The sequence below is a fragment of the Mastomys coucha genome, unplaced genomic scaffold, assembly GCF_008632895.1.
Source record: "Mastomys coucha isolate ucsf_1 unplaced genomic scaffold, UCSF_Mcou_1 pScaffold16, whole genome shotgun sequence".
NCBI lineage: Eukaryota > Metazoa > Chordata > Mammalia > Rodentia > Muridae > Mastomys > Mastomys coucha.
In genome coordinates this window covers 51,868,885-51,889,686 of record NW_022196898.1, presented here as the reverse complement: position 1 = coordinate 51,889,686, position 20,802 = coordinate 51,868,885, and the positions used below count along the sequence as shown (strand labels likewise).

The 20,802-nt window shown below is 39.4% G+C and overlaps 2 protein-coding genes across 2 annotated transcripts in view; both read right to left on the bottom strand.

The window, feature by feature from the left end:
- Positions 1–6,431, bottom strand: part of Rsbn1 (round spermatid basic protein 1) — a 51,207-nt gene extending 44,776 nt beyond the window's left edge. The window contains exon 1 of the mRNA XM_031375053.1: positions 5,395–6,431. Within this exon, the coding sequence (XP_031230913.1) occupies positions 5,395–6,097 (703 nt within the window). The 5' untranslated portion in view covers positions 6,098–6,431. The remainder of the gene's footprint in view (positions 1–5,394) is intronic.
- Positions 6,432–8,331: 1,900 nt separating this feature from the next.
- The window catches only part of Ptpn22 (protein tyrosine phosphatase non-receptor type 22), a 54,601-nt gene continuing 42,130 nt past the window's right edge, over positions 8,332–20,802 (bottom strand). The window contains exons 17-21 of the mRNA XM_031375049.1: positions 18,158–18,235; positions 17,556–17,671; positions 15,846–15,876; positions 11,466–11,543; positions 8,332–8,591 (exon numbers count right to left, since the gene is read on the bottom strand). Of these exons, the coding sequence (XP_031230909.1) occupies positions 8,527–8,591; positions 11,466–11,543; positions 15,846–15,876; positions 17,556–17,671; positions 18,158–18,235 (368 nt within the window). The 3' untranslated portion in view covers positions 8,332–8,526. The remainder of the gene's footprint in view (positions 8,592–11,465; positions 11,544–15,845; positions 15,877–17,555; positions 17,672–18,157; positions 18,236–20,802) is intronic.

Here is a 20,802-nt window from a genome sequence, read left to right as displayed (position 1 = left end):
AGTACTGTGATCTCATCAATGTGCCATCACATCCAGTATCTTTTGTATATCACAAAACACTTCCACATGATAGCAGTTAGAAAGGGGTCAAAGTGAGACAGAGAGAGGCTGACAAGGACGACTCACATAAGAGCAATCCTCTAGGTTCAGTGACACTGGAGTTAAGAGCTCTGCAAGCATCTTCTGACTCTTCCTTACTATATTATATTAGATCATAGTTTCCAACCAACAGCAGTTAAAAAGGAACTATTACTTCTGATGAACTATCTTTGATCTTGGCTTTATAAACAATAACAGGAGAGAAAGAAATTAAGATCAAAGGATACAAGTAGCTACTTAGGTAGACTGAAGCATATTGCTTATAAGATACAGCAAACATCTTAATATTTCTTTATAAACACCAGTCTCAATGTGCACAGCAGAAAGAGCAAACTGGACCCTGAGATGTTTAGTTTTTCTTAAGAGTCTAATATTCAGTTCTACCATTAGAAAATTTCAAGCATGTTACCTCAACTCTGAAAATCATTTTACTTCCAATTTTGGAGTAAGTATTTACATACCAAACTGTTCTTTTAACTATTTATGAGCAATGCCAGATGTCTGAAGTGGTAATATCTGAAATTATCCTATTTTGAATTTGGATTGAGTACTGTTGGGGTGATGTGCAGGAACATGTCTCTTAGTCACGGTCCATGCCTCAAGCCAGAGGTTGCCAGCTTTCTCTATAAAGAACACAGTAGGCTTTGTAGAGCATATGGTCTCTGCCTCAACTACTCCTAATCTGCTACTGTAATGCAAAAAGCTATATAGACAATATATATATGAACAGTTGTATTCCAATAAAACTTTTGTTATGAAGGGTTTTCCACAATCTAAATCATGAAAACCAATCTCACCAACTTGTAAAATAAGAGGCAGGAGAAGTGATTTTTGTTTATTTTGAGACAAGGTCCCAAGGTCCCAAGCCTGCTTCAAATGAACATGTATGTGGGAAAGGATGACCCTAACCCTGGTCCCCCTTACCTCACCTCCCAGGTACTGCGGTTACAGCCAGTGCTACCACAGTCAGTTTGGGGCTGTGCTGGGGACTGGACTTGCATTGCTAGACAGGCTCTCTACCAACATAGCTGGCCAGGAACTTGCTATGTAACCTATGCTGGCTTCAAAGCTCCAGTCTCTCTGCCTCCTCCCAGTTGTGCTGGTTAGCGCTGTCAACTTGAAATGCTAGAACCTGGGAAAAAGGAACCTCAACTGAAAAAAATGCCTTCATCAGATTGAAAGTCTGTGAGATATCTTTTTGATTACTGAGGATGTGAGAGGGCCCAGGCAATGCCAAATCTGGGCAGGTGATCCTAGGTGGTATAAGAAAACAAATAGAATGGTCTATGGGAAGCTAGCCAGCAGCACTCATTTGTGATCTTTGCCTTCAGGTGACTTCCTGTCATAATGGACTGAGACCTGTGAAATCAGTTCTTTCCTTCTATGTTGCTTTTGGTCATGGTATTTATCACAGTAATAGAAAGTAATCCATGACATCAGCTGCAGAAGTGATTTTATAAAGGTGCAAGGGCAATTCAATGGAAGGACAATAAGCTTTCAACTAAAGGTATTATAGTGACTATTTACCTAAAGAACACATCCCATTCAAAAAAAACCAACCACAAGATAATCTCACACCTGTTTAAACAAGCAAAAAAATTGAAATTATAAGGGGAGAATGACACCCAAAAATGATTCATTAAAGAAAAGACTCAATAAAACATTGCTGGTTTTGTTGTGTGAAACATCTTGTTAAACTGAAGGAAAAGCTAGTAATAGGGAAAAGCAAATATGAAAGTATTTGCAAGCCAAACAATAAATAAAGGCATTGTACCTGTCATATACAAATAATTCTCAATAAAAAGTTCTTAAAATATTTTTTAAAACAATATGATTAGAAAATTGGCACCACAAAAACAAAAACAAACAAAAAACCAACTAACCATACAAACAAACAAAAAACACTAAGAAACAAATTTTACCAATGAGGCTCTATAAATAACAAGAAAAGTTGGTTAATATTACTAGCCATGAGACCCATAAGATTATCACCTCACAGCTACTGAAACTGCTAAAATAAAAATAGTTACAACAGCAGATACTGACAAGAACGTAAAAAATAAAAAAATAAAAGAATTATTAAGTCTCTATCGGGAATGCAGAGAGTACACTTAGGAAAACAGTATGGCAACATGGTAAAATAAAAACAAGCCATGAACATACGCTCACCACATGACCTAATAAAAATATTTCCCAAAGAATGAAAATTTGCTTCCAAACAAAACTGAACGGGAAGCTTTACTTCTAATAGCCCCAACGTAGACAACAAAATTCCTTAAATCCAAGAATCACTGTATACTCTTGCTGAGAAAACTATCCAGTAGTGGAAAGGTGATAGCCATTGACATATATGCCACATGAAAAGCTGGCTCATATTGTCTCGTTCTCAGTGACACCAGGCTAAAGCTAATAAGCTAGCTTCAAAAGACCCCAAATATATAATATTCTCAAATGACAAAATTATAAAGGTAGAGACAGACTGGTGAATGTTATTGGTTAGAAACAGAAGAGAAGGCAGGGAGACAGTGCATGAGGATATGAAGATAAAGTCCACGAGAGATGTTTCTGGAGAATTTTGTGCCTTGTTTACAATGGTGGTTATAAAAATGTACATATGAAAAAATGGCACAGAAACACACACACATCAGTCTGCTGGTGTTGGTATTATACAATAGTTATATAAGATATAACCTCTGAAGTAAACTGGGAAAAAAAGGCTTCTCTATGGTGTTTTCTCTGAGTTTATAATTATTTCAAAGTAAATTGGACATTCCTAAATGTCTTAGACTAAGCAAAAGGACAAAATTCCTTTGTAAACAACAATCTACTTTATTAGAGATGTTTACAGGACCAAGCACAGTAAGAAAGAAAGAGAGAAAGAAAGAAAAAAAGAAAGGAAGGAAGGAAGGAAGGAAAGAGAGAAGGAAAGAAAACAAGATAGTTTTAACTGCCTACCATGAGCCAAGCACTGTTTTAAATGATTTCCATACAATGCCCCAAAATCCATATAACAACCATATGAATGAAATACCACAACCTCATTTTACAAACAGGAAAACTGGGGTTAAAAAGAGATTAATTTCTGATCCTGAACACACAGTAAGTACTAGAACCAAAATTTACTTCCAGAGCCATGCCTCCTGAACCTGAAGATAATAAAAATAAACGTACTGTGAGGTTTTTTTTTTTACAAGTATTGGTCCAGCTATGCAAAAAGCTTAAACTAAACAATATTAACAAAGCTTATTTTATGCAGGAGCTTCAGTGTGGTTCAAATATCCAGACCACTCCAGTACAGGTTTCCTCAAATATACCTGACCAGAGGGCCCAATTTCCCCCAGAATATATATAGTTTGGGTATACAGTCCAATTATCTCTAAACCAGAAGTGAAAGGTGTTCAAATGGCCTGGTTTTAACCCATTTCTCTTCTTCATGTACTGGCAAAAAGCTGTACATGTAGTAGCCATGAGCTATATGTAACATGTTATTATTACAGTAAGATAAAATTTCAGTTTCTCAGTCACACAGCCACATTACAAATCTGTGTCAGTGCCACATATGGCTACCATATTCGACAACACAGATATAGAACATTTACATCATCTGAGAAAATTCTATTCATCAGCATTAGAAAATTGGTTTTGTTTGGTTTTAAAAGAACACGGGGCCTGTACAGTCTTCCGAGGCGCACACTGTGAATTACTACACGTGTCAGCACCACCCTCCTCCATAAAGGGGAACTGAGAGATCTCAGATCATTTCTAGTCGGCTTACTGACTGCCTCTGAAATGAGAATTGTCAAGGCATATAGTGAAGGCAAGCAAAGGAGTGGAAAAAAGGAAGCAAGGGACAGCAAAGCCAGGCAGACCATGCTAGTGATAAAGCTTGAACCAGCATTCAGGAGTCTCGGGTCTATGCACTAGTGCTCTCTCCTACTGCACAAATGTAAAGGAAATGATTATTCAAATGCCCTGTAGCTGTGGATGGACATACACCAGGGAGTGTGGGGAGTAACAGCAAAAATATAAGCTACTCCAATATGCGATTATTTTGGAAACTGGCACACCAGTCAGTTTGCCACAGTTATACTCCTAAAGATGGTATCTGGATACCACCAAAGAAAAATATAGATGCAGTTCTTTCCAGTGGAAAAATGAAAACCTATTATTTGCACCTAAACACACATACACACACACAAACTGGTTAGCACTATGACTAAATATATGGGAAGAATCCAAGACACTCAAAATTTTAGATTCAAAGACTAGTTCACTAACATGTTAATAACTGGAATGACCCAGTACTCAAACACATTAGTGTGTTAGTATATTACTGAGATTATGAATATTACAAGTTATAAATATATACAAAGTATAACTACAGCATAACCAAAAGCATGCTTCATTTCTTCCATAAAGAATATAAATAAATGCTACAAGTATTTGGCAATAGAAGACACCAATTTTGGCCAACCTAATTCCTCTCAAAAGCACACTTAATTAGTCCTACTTTTTCTATGTGAAATACCTTTAAAGACTGCTGGAATTGCAGAGATTCTCAAACAGTGCTCTGGCATAATGAAATGGAACTAGAATCTGCATCTGCATCTACATCCTATGGCACACTTCCTTCCCTTCAGAGATATAGTGGGTCTACTTCCTAGGATTCAAAGGATGATAAAACCTTCCTCGAACCAGTCCTATACCATACTAACAATTAAAAGGGCTAATATATATATACATATATATACACATATATATGTATATATACATATATACATATTTTTTACCACGTCTAGCTGAAAAATAAACACCGTAAATAATTTTTTTAACCTCGCCGAAGCTAAGGGAACCAGTGAGTTGTGTAACCCTCTTTGAGAATTCAAACTCACAGCCCAGAATCAAACCTGTAAATATGTTGGTGCCAGGAATGAGAAAAACTAAAGATTTCCAAGAAAGAGAACAAGAAGGGACTTTCAGTTGGCAAGCCTTTAGTTCAGAAAGGCAGGTTTTCCCCACCTACTAAACCGATGTCCAGCGCCGCGCGGCGCGGAAACCCTACCGAATTTGAAAATAAATGTTGCAAAGGCTCGGGGGGAACTGCGAACAGGGATGGAAACTGACAGCTCGGCCTCAGAGAGAAGCCTCAAGTAGGTCAAACTGTGGCAACCGCCTGCAATCCGGAGTCCGCTTCAGTGGGCTCAGGGGAGTAGAGCGGCGTCTTTCAGTCCTAAAGGGGCGGGATAAGGGCACTGAGACCTACAACCCGAGCCCCGGCGGCTCGCCCGCTCTCACCTCTCTTGGGGGCCTTGATCAGAGGCACCCCTCCGCTCCTCTCGCCGTTTTCCTGCTTGTCCTTGTGTTTGAGATCGCCCGCAACGCAGGCGCCGGGGTCACCATCGGAGCCGCGGTGGTGATGGTGCTTGTGCCGCTCCTTGTGGCCCTTATGCTTGGGCCCGGCCGCGCTCACCGTCAGAGGCGAGAAGGTGAAGAGGGCCGAGGTGCCTGGGGCCGGGAGCGGGGCAGCGACAGTGGGCCCGGCGGGTGCCAGCGATGGTGGCGGCGGAGGCGGCAGGAGCAGAGGTTCAACGGGGCCCGGGACGGTTGGGGCGGCATTCGTTGGAGGCAGCGGCCCGGGATGTTGGCGGCTGCGACGCCGCCGATGAGGGGGAGCGAGAGGGGGGTCCTGGCTCGGCCGCCCCCGCTTCTCCTGAGAACCCCCGCTACTCGCCCGGCGCTGCCGCTTCACTCCCCGCGGCGAAACCCCAACATGGGGTTTCTCCTTCCCCTCTTTGTCCGGCTCCTCCTGCGCCGCCACCGCCCGTACTACGCGAACCGCTCCGACCTGCGCAGCCATTTCACCCACAAACACACATTTAAATGGCCCGACCGCCCCCCCGTCCGCCGTTCGCGCAAGCGCTGCCCGCGCATGGCCCGCTGGGCATTGGAGTCTCTCCCCCACCCGCCACTGATCGGTTGTTCTTGTAGACCTGAACATGCCGGAAACGGCAGTTCCGGCACCTCTCTGCAGACCTCGCCAACCGAGCTTCTATTGTAAAGCACCCTGGGCGCGCAAGGCCTTGCGGGAGTTGTAGTTCCACCGCCCTCCGCGTTCTCCACCCTCCTGCTCCCCACCCCCCCACACTTGCTCTCTGAGTGGAGGAGCGGAGCGGAGGGGAGCGTGCGCCTCTGCACGCTTCTGGGTGCGACGCAACTGCCGCCCGCCGGCGAGTTGCCGCCAACCGCCCTAACGGCCCAAACAATGTTAATAGCTTTCCGAGTCTGGCGTTACGTTCAGGCGTTCCACTTCGTCTTCCTCCTTCATCTTACCCGGAGGTGGTCTCCATAGTGACTTTTCAATTTCGTATTTCTCCCATAGCCTTTGTGAGGTAAAAGAATCTCCAGTTTACCCTTGACAAACTAGGAGAAAAAGAATTTTGGAATATGTGAAACGACGATTGCGCTGTAGAGCATTGTAAAGCTGATATTCAGGAAAAAAAAAAAAAAGAAGCAGCAGCATTTTCTCTAGCATTGCTGTAATAACAGCTACAGGCTCAAGGCAGGTGCAAATATTGCCTTAGGAGTTCCCTGGTCGCAGCTCCGCCTTGCCAGAGTCACTTTTCCCTCCACTGCGTGGAAAGGTAGAATCCAGCATTTTTGTTGAACATAGAGCTACAATTAACAAAAAATGTCTCGATAGAAAATTTTAATTTTTTCCAAACCATACATATGAACTTGAAAATGTGAAAAGCGCTGTCAACATGACACTGTTCGCCAGGAGATGGTGTTTAATCAGAAATCTATTTTGAGTTTCATTACTTTAGTTTTTTACCTAGAGTTGCATTTAAGTCCTTGAGAAAGATATTTGGAAATAACTGGCTACAATGATGTACTGGGCATATAAAAGACACTGGTTCAACACCACTAGTTCCCAGAGAAGTAACTTAGGCTGACTGAACTTCTGTAATAAAAGTTATCGTTTAAAATAGAGAAGTTCTTGAACACCTACTGGGTATACATTGTACTACAATAAACAAGTCACGATACCAGTCATTTTGCCCTAGTATTGGATTTCCTAATGAAAAGTATGAAAGCTGTTGCTTTAATAACACTGTTGCTAGGTTGTATTTTCATAAGTAAAACTATTAAACTGATAGGGAAAGTAAAGTGAACCCTTTAATAAAGAGCCATTAACTTATTTACTGTGTAAAACTAGATTTGAAATATAATTTATTTAGAAGAATCCATAGTCATATAGAAAAACATTTTCAAATCACCAGTACCTTTAAAACGCTGTGAACATAAAGTTTTATGTGAACATGTTTCTATACGGGGCCTTTTCTATGAAGAAAACACTATCAAAAAAGAATTAAAAATAAATTTAAAGCGCTAACAAAAAGTAACTGCTGTTGATTTTTTTTTCTAGAATTAGTAAGTGAATAACTGGTTAAACACATAGTTGAATATCTAATTATAGCAATACAAAAGTGATCACTGCCATTATTTGTATATTATCTTTCCTTCATTTACACGACATTTGGGAAGATAGAGGAGATACACACCATTTAGACAAAAATAACTCCAGGAATAGTCATTTTCACAAGCAGTACTGCAAGCACAAAGTAAGGGGTATTTTGTTTTTTAAATAAAACCTGTAGTCAGTCATGATGGAGCACACTTGCAATGCCAGCAGCCTGCAGCTTGAAGTGGGAAGATCGTTAATTTGCAGCCAGCCTAGGGGCTGCATAGCAAGACCTATTCTTTTTAAGTTATTTTGAATATGAAGGCAATGTATACATTTAGTTGAAAGGATGGACAGATGGCTCAGATGGTTAATTAAGTGCACTTAACTACTTTTGCAGAGGACCCTGGTTCAGTTCCCAGAATCCACATAGCAACTCACAAACTTAATTCCAATTCAAGGGATTCACATCCCTCTTCTGGCCTTGATGGGCATTACACATAGGTGCTGTACATACATGCAGGCAAAAACACTTGTATACATAAAAATATTTTAAGGAGAGTTAGTTAAGATCAAATCCTTACAAGCCTATTGAAGTTAATGGTGGTGCTTGGCTTGTATGCTTGTTATCCCAGCCCTCCAAAGGCTGCGGAGGAGGAGACATCATCTCAAAACAAAGTTTATATTTATAGAAAATTTACATATAAAAAGAGAGAACATAAAATATAATAACTTTCAAAAGTGGAAAGTAAATACACCTTGAAACATAAACTGAAGTACAAACTTTATTGGCAGTTCCCCCAAAATATAAAGAATATGAAAATACAAGGAAATTTGTGACATATTGCTTTCCTTTTCAAGCTATTGACACAATATATCATCATTATTGATATTATTAGCATTATTTTAGTAGCTTTATTTACAGGTACAATTTTAACAAATATTCTTATAAATCCAGAGGTATGTTAAATATTCCAAGTTGATGGTGGGTTCCTTGGTCCTTTGGGTTTTGAAAAACGATTTCCGAAACCTGAGGACAAAAATAAAACTGAATGAAGACAGGTAATTTTACACAGAAATGAATACTTGGATTTTAGAGTATAGCATTAAAAAGTAAACCACCCTCTTTGATCAATTTAGTAATAGACTGTCAAGGCATTTTAGTAGTTAAAGTTTAAATAAAAATAGAATATTGTTTTTGTACTGGGGATCAAACTATTGACCTTGCATAAGCTAGACAAGTATTCTGCCACTGGGCCACACCTCCAACCCAAATACCACTAATATTTAAACTCAGAGCATTTGCAGATTAACTAATAGTAATAACTATATAAAGAACCCAGATTATAGTAGCCTGTAATAATTGAATATATAACACCGTATCTCTGTTTTATTCACCCATTGATCACAAAACAAATGTCACTTTTATAAAATTAAGCAGTAATGTTTATGTGGCACTATTAAATCTGGTTCTGTCTCTATGCAGCCACAGACATTCTTGAGTTTACTAAAACATTATGTTTTCAAAACTTAGAAACATAAAATGATCCTGGAAAGAAATGGCTCTAAGTGAGTTACAATTATTTTTCTTCCTGAAATGCACCTCCCTTGCCTCCACAACAAAGAATAAGAAAATCTTTCATATAAAATAGTAGGTAGCTATTACTGAGTACTTTCAAAAAGAATTTCAGGATGAGGACATTTATTCTTTGTCACCAGCAGTGTAGTTCTTGATTGTGGTAGACTCTCAAAGCATTTTAGCAACTTTGGTGCCTTAAATTTAAAACTGAAGGGTCTGAAAGAGGGAGAACAAAAAATGAAAAACTCAAATATCTTTCCAATATTTGAATTTCATCACCTTCCCTAGTAACTGCTGATGTTTACAACTAAATTTAAGTCTAAAAACAAAACCATAATAAGCCAGGAATGGTGGCAACTACTTATAATCCAAGCACATGCACACAGGAAGTTAAGCCAGGAGGACCACAAGTTCAAGGCCAGCCTGGCAAGCACTGCAAGATTCTCATACATACATACACATACACTCACACATACAAACACACTGACACACAAATACAAACATACAGACACACGCAAACACACATTAACACACAAATACACAAACACACATACATAAACATATAAACACACACACAAGCACACCCATAAACACACACACACACACACACACACACACACACACACCCCTATATGTCAGAGCTGGAAGAAAGAAACCTCTGATATTTATTAACTAGCAATTTTAAATGCTGGTGGAGGTGTACAGAGCCTAGCTCATGAAAACTTTAATCCTTGGATAATAAAGAGAAGGAAAATATTCAGATGAAGTAGTCACACATCAAAATCATCTCCCCAGCACAGGCGCCTTAACTGTAGCCACCCACTGTGCAGAGGGCCAAGGACTTGTTGTGTCCTCGCTTAGAAATACAGTTTCAAATACCTATATCTGATCTGATTCACTAGCTAACTCACAATACTTTAGAACAGTTGTACACTACTGTTTTCTGTATATAAGTCAATTCAGGAAAAAGAAACCTGAACCACATGCTTTTTTTTTTTTTTTCCTCAACTTGGGAAGTAGGGGCTTTTATGAAATAGAATCTCTCTATGCAAGCCCAGCCTGTCCCTGAACTCATGATTCTCCTGCCTTGGCCTTGCATGTGTTGGGATTACAGGTGTGCTCCATCTGAGGCAATGTAATATTTTTAAGTAACATATTCTTACAATTTTTATTGCTATTGCTAAAGGAAGCAATGAAAACTAAGTGCTTTCAAGGATACAAACTTTTGAAACCTAGGCATGTTTGAGAAGAAGCAACATGGATGCAGTTAAGACTTTATTCCAGGGCCACACAATGTAAAGTCAGATGATCCATATATCACCCAAGAGATTTAGAGGAAAGAAGGAAGCAGAAAACTTCTGTAGCCAAGGCAACATTGGGTGTTTTTTCACAGTTTATACAATGTCCCAGCTGAATGTTTTAAACTAATTCCATACAAATTTTAACTTTTTTTTCTGGTTTTTTGAGACAGGATTTCTCAGTATAGCCCTTGCTGTCCTGGAATTCACTCTAGTCCAGCCTGGCTTCAAACTTAGAGATCCGCCCGCCTCTGCCTCCCAAGTGCTGGGATTAAAGGCACATGCCACTAACATCCAACCAAATCTTAACATTTCAATTGTAACCATTGAAACATGGAGTGAATGAAATGCAAATGAAGTTTTATAGCTAAAGAAATCAAGCACTTATAGTAAACATTTTCTCAAAATGAGACAAGAACTATAGTAACAGGGCTGGAGAGATGACTCAGCAGTTAAGAGCACTGACTGTTCTTCCAGAGGTCCTGAGTTCAATTCCCAGCAACCACATGGTGGCTCACAACCATCTGTAATGGGATGCCCTCTTCTGGTGTGTCTGAAGACAGCTACAGTGTACTCATATAAATAAAATAAATATTAAAAAAAACTATGATAACAGAGACTGATATCTCAGTTTCTGCTTCTTCCTCTGAAATAAAATTATGTTTGAGCAATTGTATGTCTGCCTATAAGTATTACATTTTCTAATCTTTCCTACAATTTTAATTTTTAAATTCTATTTAAATAAAAATGAATTTTTATTTAAAATTTATATAAAAATAATTTCTTCTATATGTTTTGATGTTTTGCCTTCATGTATGTCTGTATACCATGTGCTTACAGTCCCTGCAGAGGCCAGCAGGGGGCATCGGCTCCTCTGGAACTTGAGTCATAGGTGCTGTGAGCCACTGAGTGCTTAGAATTGAACCTGGGTTCTCTGGAAGAATATTCAGTGCTCTTACTCACTGAGCCATCTTTCCAGACCCAGATTATATACATTTTTAACTCTGCTCTAAAATAATACACATACCAAAATTCAGAAAGGAGCTGGAATTTTTTGGCTGAACACATTCTGTAGGCTTGCTTGGTGAGGAAGAATTACAGACACCTGTAATCAGAGGAAAAATATATAAGGAAAAGACTGACAAGAGATTTAGATTATCATTTATTTGTTGGATGATCATTGAAATTAAACATTTCCTCCAGAACAATGCTCCAAAATAAATATATCAGTATCTTACTAAACGTGTTTTAAATTGTTGAAATTATATTTTTATATTATAATTATGATATGGAGAGGGGGTAAGATCTCAGTCTACAGGGATAAACTCACTATATATCCCATGCTGGCCTTAAACTTGTGATACTCTCCCTACCTTGGCATCCCAGCTACTGGGATTAAAGACCTGAACAACCATACCAAGCAAGATTTATTTTCTTTGCAAACAGATTATATAGCAATACCCAAAACCAAGGAAATGATGTATCCCAAATCCACTACTTTAGGACTCACATTGGCCTTGGAGTTTATCTTTGTCCTCCGATAAGTCATAATATGCTTTTGATGTCTCACATTAATTCATCTATGGCAGGCTGGGGCTTTTCCTATACTTCCCGTGAACCCTAAATCTCCTTTACTTTTCAGCCATGTTTCCTCATAGATGATTCTAAGTTAGGGCCATAGTCTCTCAAAGGCATTGCTTTATTTCTTGGTTCACTATTGTCTTTATTATGTGTAGACCTAGAAATACATATATTCATTCCTAACACCTTAATATATACATATATCAATTCTTGCCCAGTTTTAAAAGGAATTTTGTAAAACGGGATCTACAATTGGCATGTGCATGGTCTTACAGGAATAAAGATTTCTCAAGTTTATATAAACTTCTCAAAAGCAGATTATAAGAGAAATTACTGCCTACTTTTTTTAGTTCTTCACATTTAAAAGCGTAATGTGAGAACTGCATACATGTGTTTACATATATGTAATATTAGACTTCTAGAAGCATCTAGAATATTTCCTTTCTGGAGAATACTTGAGTATGAATCTCTAGAATCCATAGCAGGTTTCAGGCATTTCCAATTAAATGCACACTTGCTAAATACTGTGTGTCAAGAATTGGGCTAGGAACTGAGTGAGGACAGACATGAACACAGTTGGATGAAGGTAGGGATGTATAAGGATGTCAAAAATCTCTACATGAGAGCTGAGAGAAAGTATTTGTCCCAAAGAAGAATATTAATTATTTTTTCCTTCTTTCCTTCCTTCTCGCCTTTTATTCTTTCAACAAAGGCGGCAAAGATCAGCAAACACATATTATAAAGAACTGCTATCTTACCTATGGCTTGTTATTCACACTGCCTTCTCAACATGTATCTATCTGCCAGACAAAACAACTTAAACATTTCCTTTACATCCTCCACAATTTCCAGTTTCCACACATCAAGTGGAACTATTTCTTCTGGTAGGATAATGAAATAACTAATAACTTGGGCTGAGTTCCATTGTTAGTACATTGGCATGGCCATATCAGATGTGTGTAAGTCTGATGTCATTACTAGGTAATCAGTGACCACAGGTAACTATGTGGCTAAATATAAGACACAGTATCATGCCTAATCACAATGTTAAATATATTGTTAAGAATTTATGCAGGCAGGGGCAAATGAACCAGGCCAACATCCGGCCAATTTACACTAGTCATCAGACTGTTGCTTAAGCAACCAGGAAAAGGCTAATTTTTTCCATCATAAGCCTGAAACCACATGGTAAAAAATCTGCCTATGAGTAAGCTTATGAAGTAAAACAAAACCGGGGCTTGAGAGATAGCTCATTGGTAAAATGCCTGCTGATCAAGCATGAGAAACTGAGTTCAGACTCAGCACCTAGGTAAAAAGCCAGGAATGGCATTCATGTGCCTATAATCCCAGCACGGGGGAAATGAACACAGTAGGCTCCTTAGTGCTTGCTGATCAGCTAGTCTGGCCCATTAATACATATGCTCTCAGTTCAGTGAGAGACCTTGTCTGGAAAACAAGATACATGGTTGAGGAAGATGCTGGCCACCATTTGTTCATACATATGTGCACATAGACATACATACATACATAAGAGTGAAACAAAGCTCTAAGGAATAAGTCTTAGCTATTTAATGAGCTATCTGAATTCTTAGTTGTAAGACAATAATAAATGTTTCTTTTATGATACAGTTATCTAAATTGGGAGTTTTTTTGTCACTTGCAACTATAGTATTTCTGAACAATTAAAATTTCCCCCTAGGGCTCAGCTGGTAAAGGAGTTTGCTGTGTAAGCCTGAGAACCTGAGTTTGTTCCGTGGAACTCATATAAATAAAGGTAGAAAAGAGAGAAACCATCTCTACAAAGTTGTCCTCTGACCTCCATATGCAAGTCAAGACATGTGCTCCCATCATTCATGTATGCATGCACACACACACACAACAAAATTTGCTTGAAATTTTTTCCCACTAAAAGTAGGCATCACTTGACATCATAGTTGATAGTTTCCACCCTTGTCATGTATAGTCCACTCTCCACATAGAGCAGCCAGGATAAAATAGTGTATAGTGTCTCTGTGTAACACCCACTGCTGGTGTCTCAGTGCACTAAACTCTCCTTAACAAGACCAGTAAGGATGCAACTCCCACTCTCCCTTCCTTCCAGCCCCACATTACCTCTTTTCATTCTCTCATGGATTACTCTTGTTTTATTTAATAACATCTAACACAATGTTATTATGTATGTCCTCCGGGACTTGCCTGTTTTATTTCTAAGTTCCTTACTAGACTTGAGTTGCCCATAATCCTAAGAGCTAGTATTATCTCTGCCTTCCACAACGTCTAAATAACAGGCATTCAACAAGTATTCAGCCGGGCGGTGGTGGCGCATGCCTTTGATCCCAGCACTTGGGAGGCAGAGGCAGGTGGATTTCTGAGTTCGAGGGCAGCCTGGTCTACAGAGTGAGTTCCAGGACAGCCCGGGCTACACAGAGAAACCCTGTCTCGAAAAACCAAAAAAAAAAAAAAAAAAAAAAAAAAAAAAAACAAGTATTCATAGAAAGAAAGCAGACAGAAACGCTAGCTCAAAAATAACAGATAAAAAAAAATGCTATTTTCATTAAGACCTTAACTGCAGACTACAAAGATATTCAGACTGGGAAATATCCCAGGTCATTCTGGGGTCATGATCTTCTGGAAGGGGTTGGGATACGTATACAAGTCTAAACTAATGCATGTCTAAGTTTCAGGGGGCAGTTTGAAAGTTCAATGCTGTTAGCAGTTAAAGAACATAGAATCAAAGTGGTCAAAAACTAGAAACACAGTCCAGCCTACAGATGCTCTGAGTCTACTTACAAAAAGAAGGCTCAGTCTCCCACCATATCCCAAAGATCTGCCAACATAAATCTGCCTGAAATTACTGCTTCTTTGATATCCCCCAAATACTATTGGATCTGGAGAAAGAGAAGGGTGCTTCTTCAGCTAATCAAATGACCCTTCGGCTGACTATCCACGTCGGGCACTCGTTTGTTTTTTGTCTATGACATTTTTCCTGTTAGTGTAATTTCCTTTTGAAATTTTAAATTTCTCCTTGACTAATTCTTGGGAGGAATGCTTGTTTCCTAACCAGCCTTCAGCTATATAATGGGTGAGAGATCCCTTCAGAGGTCAGGTGTGACAGTAATGCTGGCAGACTATTGAGAACCTGGAGTATGGGGAAACAGAAGAGAGCAGGAGGGTCAAGAAGCACTCAACTATCCACCCAAGAGTTTGCTTTCAGGAAGGTTCTGTAGTGTTCTTCGTCCCTCCCCATTGTACCAGTATCTTCCTGACTAAGCAAGTGGATCAAATATCTAAGAGTCATATCGTCATGTTTTATAGAGCTTGTAACTGTAGAAAAAAAAAAGGTGTCTAAGAGAATTTCCAAACGTTTAAAGAGCCTGTGGGTTTTTATTTTCATTACAATACAGCAAAATAGTAAGCAACAGACTTTTTACTCCTGGTAATACTTGTAAAAATGGAAATGTTTCATTAAATCCACACATTTGGTTCACAATATGCTTTGCTGTTACTGTTGTCAAAGAAAACATATCTAAGGTTAGACTGCTGGGAGTTTTAAATAACATAGTTCTATCTAAGCATCTTGGAATGGTAGGAAATGCCAAACATTGCACTAATTATTCTTCAGTCTGTAAACAGCACCCCTACCTAATGTTAGGCTGGTGGAGTCCAGCAAGCCAAGGCCTGGGTGACCACTCTGACTCACAGGCCCCTTCTGAAGTTCTGTTTGGGAATGGTATTGTTAATCTTTTTCACAAGGTGATACCAAAAATTATGTAACTACATTTTTTAGATACATTCTAAAAAAAAAAAACAGTACAAATGAGCTTACTTTTTTTCATATTTCTGAAAATCTTCAAACTCTGTAAAAGTGAAGAGAGGAGAAAATTAATGTTTTTCCTGTAAGTTTCAAAATGCCTTAGTCAACTAGAAATATAGACTTAACAGGATTGGTTTCCTTAATAATTGACATGAAAATACAATTTTTTTTTCCATCTTACATCTTAATTCAATACAAAACCACCATTTGATTCTCTCTTGCTGTTTTACCATATGTATCCTAGTACATACCTAGAAACGGTTCTGTCAAAATGCCAGGGATGATGATGATAAGACTTCACTCCCCCTACTGGGAGCATTCAAAACTGGCAACGACCTCTGAGGGTCGCTTTACTTTTCAGTCATGGACTTTCTGCCCACTTTTATTTTATAGTTATGAATTTCTATCAGTTCACCATATATTAGACAAAGTCTGACTGCAGTGCCAGCTGCAAGCATCCTCCTCTCCAGTCTGGTCTTTGTCTCTGATTTTTAGCTACCTTCCCTTAGCTGTGCAGACATTTTGTTTCATTTAGTGGGCTGCGCAAGTACCTTCTTTCTCTCAACCTCTGGATTGTTATAGTTACAAAACTATCTTAACAAAAAGTACTCTTGTAACTTAGGGTATTTTTTTTTAAGATTTATTTATTTATTATATGTAAGAACACTGTAGCTGTCTTCAGACACTCCAGAAGAGGGTGTCAGATCTCATTAGGGATGATTGCGAGCCACCATGTGGTTGCTGGGATTTGAACTCAGGACCTTCAGAAGAGCAGTCGGTGTTCTTAACCACGGAGACATCTTACCAGCCCATAACTTAGGATTTTTAAGAATAGTTATTGCTGAGTCATTTGGAGGGGGTTGGTTTTTTTTTTTAAGTTTTAAATTTTTTTAGATTGATTTATTATTTTATGTGTATAGATGTTTAACCTGAATGTATATCTATGCACTATGTATATGCCTGGTATCCAAGGAGACAAGAAGAGCACATCAGATCCTCTGGAACCAGGGTTAAACACAGTTAAGATCCACCACGTAGATGCTGGGAATTGAACTCAGGTCCCCTGAAAGAGCAGTCAGCGCTCTCAATTTCTGAACCATCTCTCCAGTTCCTTTTTAGTGGTTTTATGTGTACGTGCACATTTTAACATTTTAATCTTTTAGCTATCTATACTTTATCCTATAGTCGATGTGAATTGTAGATCCTAAATTTTTTTTCTACATCATTGTATATTTAGACCAACATTTTTTTTTTTGAGGCATGGTCTCATGTATCCCAGCCTGGTCTTAAACTTCTGATACTCTTCCTTCCGCCTCTCAAATATTGTGATATGGGTCTTACAGACATGCACCGCCATCCCTAGGTCAAGCTCCAGGCTTCAGGCATGTTTCAGGCAAGCAGTCTACTAACTGAGCTACATTCTCAACCCACTGATAATTAGGAATTCATCCAACCCTACCCCTTGATTACTCCAATATATTATATATATATTATATATTAATATATGTAACCTTCTCTGCACATAATGCATTTATTTTCATATACTAACATGTAACTGTAATTACTCTCATTCATTGTATATATTTACTTTCTACTAATTTTGGCTGTGTGAGAGCAAAAGAGTTTAGAAAACATGCTTTGTCTAATTTTCAATCTTAATGCTGTGGAGAGAAAACCAGTAGTAAGGGAACTCTGGGATGCTTTCTAAATCTCTTGTCTGACCTTGCTCCTTGTGAAACTTTTCCCAGGGGTCCTCAGTGTTTGTTTAGAAGATGTGGAGTTCTCTGTGGTTTCAGGATAGCTAGTAGAGGAAGTTTTCATGGGTTGAGCCTGTATACCTTAATAAAAAAGAAAAAGGAAAAGGTTTTGTTGTATAGTTTCTTAAGCCTGTGACTTAAATATAGGTGGATATTCAGGCTTGGCCTATATGTTTGGCCTCTTAGGTATCATTTTCATTATATATTATGGGCTTTGAAATTCATTCTTTTATTTAATCATTCTTTATATCTTTCCATGAAAGACACTGTATTTAATTTTGTTGGGGTTTTGTTTTGTTTTGTTTTGTTTTTTAGACAGGGTCTCATTGTGTAGCACTGGCTAGCCTGCCACTCACAAATCCCTGCCTCTGCCTCCCGGCAAACCACCTTACTCAGCCTCCAAGGTCTCACCCAGCTTAGGCTGTCCTTAAACTATGTGGCTAGTGATGGCCTTGAATTCCCCATCCTCCTGTATCCGCCTCTCAAATACTGAGATCCCAGGCATGAATTAACACATTTATCTTACTTTAAACCTGTTAACACTTCATTTTATAACTGCCAACTTACAGTCCTCATCAGCAAGAAAGAAGGACTCTAGAGTTCTTTCTGGGAGTGGAGGCGGAGGAGAACCATCCTGGTGTCGATCTGTTTAAAAAAAAAAAAAAAAAAGAGTATAGAGTATACAATAAAGCAAAGAAATCCACCAATTAAAGTAAGGTCAGGATCCATCTTGTGGCTCTGTAATTTTTGCTGTTTGTCCATTTTGGCCTGCAACCTCTGTCTTAGTTACTTTTCCTGTTGTTGGGACAGCACAGCCTGACAAGAGCAACGTAAAGAGAAGTGTTTATGTTGGCTCGAAGTCCTGGTGTATGCCATTGTTGTGGGCAGTCCTGCTGGCAGGAGCTGCTCACACTGCACTCAAGGTCAGAAAGCAGAGAGAGGTGATGCTGGAACTTCTCAGCTGCAGATCTTTGTATTCAGTCCAGGGCCCAGCCCCAGGGAATTAGTGCTAACCGCTACTTAGGGGTGAGTCTTCTCGCCTCAACCTGATTGAGATAATTCCTCACAGGCCTGCCCAAAGGCTAGCTAAATCAAAACAGTCCCTCACAGGTGTACCCGGAGGTTTGCTTCCTAGAAGATTCCAAGCCCTGTCCAACTAACCATCACAAACTTCACATTTAAAAGGATCTGAACGTAGGGTCACAGGCGTGCTCTGCCACACCCAGCCGGCACAAAGCTTTGGCACATTTGACGCCTCTCAGGGCCTCCATTTCCTGAGGTGGACATAGCAACGGTGAAATGAATGGTCACACAATGTAAAAGGAATTATTTGAACCATGATCAGAGTCTCAAAAGTGTAGCCTTCTGCTCTGTTGGCGAAAGAGCCCATGACTCATCACTTGCAGATGTATTCTTCTGAAGAAACTGGAAGTGAATTTTACCAAGGTTCTGGATCTAACTTATTTCATAGAAAAAAAATTAAAGGATAAGAGAATATGTTAAATTAGTCATGAGAATGCAACTCATTGAATTTAGAATTGTCCTTTAGGACCAATTATGCATTCTCTTCAGCAAATGAACAGTGTAAGAAAATACAAAAAAGAAAGAACTGTTACAGGTATCAGGAGAAGCAAAAATACAAGGTGTAGTAAGCCAGCTATAAGCGGACTATAAAAAGACTTTTTTTGGAGACAGGATCTCACTGTGTAACCTTAGCTCTCTTGGAATGCACTATGTAGACCAGGCTGGCCTGTAACTCACAGAGTTCTGCCTCTGCCTGCCTCTGCCTCCCAAGCTCTGGAATCAAAGGCCTACACCACTGCAGAAATGCCAGACTGAAAAGGCTTTTCTGAGACAGATGGAGGACACAACATAGGCTGAAACTCAGAATCTCTGCAGCCTCAGTGTTCATAGAGGTCTCTGGTCCACACAAAGCAGGAGGCCTGGCCCCACGGCACTCTGTGAGATGGAAGCTTGCTCCGGAGGTGTTTAGTGAGCCAGCTGATTACCTGGACCCAGCTCACTGTCTTCTGGCTAGCCATAAGTCCTTCAACACCTTGCTACATTTTATCTACCTAAACTTATCTTCTATACTTTACAAGGATGAACCACTATGGCAATGATAATAACCTTGTCACCAGCTGGGAGAAGCTCAGTGCTAGAACATTTGCCTAGCATGTATGAATACATGTATGAACACTTGCCTAACATGTATGCATTTTATTTCAGTCCTATAAAATAAGCCGGACACCTGTTCATGGGTTCTCGGCAAACGTGACACTCCCTGAGTCTCCTCAGGCTTCTCATTTCTTCTGTAATTCCTTTCTTCTTTTCTTAAATTTTCTAAAACCATCCTTCTGCTGAGTGAAGGCTTTCCTAATCACTCTAGTAATACCATCCTGTTTTTCCAGAATCCTGCTGATTATAGTTAGTGCCACATAGGTGACCAATTAATGATTCCACATGGGTATTAATTTTATTCACTCAACTTGAATATAAGCATGTGAAGGCATTTTTGTACTGGTGTCCAAGAGGCAGGGGGATGGAAAGTCTAAGGCCAGCCTGGCTGCTACATGGCTAAACTTGTCACAGAGCGAGAGAGGAAGGGGGAGGGGAGAAGGGATAGGGGAGAAGGGAGAGGAAGAGGGAGAGGGAGAAGGAGAGGGACAGGGAGAGGGAGAGAGAGAGAGAGAAAGAAAGAGGGAGAGGGAGAGAGAGAGAGAGAGGTGGGGGAAGGGGAGAGGGAGAGGAGAGAGGGAAAGAAGAGAGGGAGAGGGAGAGGAGAGAGAGAGAGAGAGAGAGAGAGAGAGAAATTATTTTTTCTTATATATCCTGCCTATCTTAATATCTGGAAGACATTTAATGAGGGTTATTTGGTGGCACTGTGCTAAAAACTTTAAATGCATTATCTTAATTTTCACACATACAAAAAAAATTAACAAAGGGTTTACATGAGCCACATTTTATAAATGAGAAAATCAACAGAATTGAAAGAATTTGTATTTTTAAAGATTTGTTTATTTTATGTATATGAGTGTCTTGCTTGTGTTTGAATGAATGTAGAACCCCAAAGGCTCATATATTTGCATTCTTAGTCCCCAGTTGATGAACTTTTTAGGATGAATTAGGAGGTTGGCCTTATTGGAGAAAGTGTGGCTCTCTCCTCCTCCTCCTCCTCCTCCTCCTCCTCCTCCTCTTCCTCCTCCCTCCCC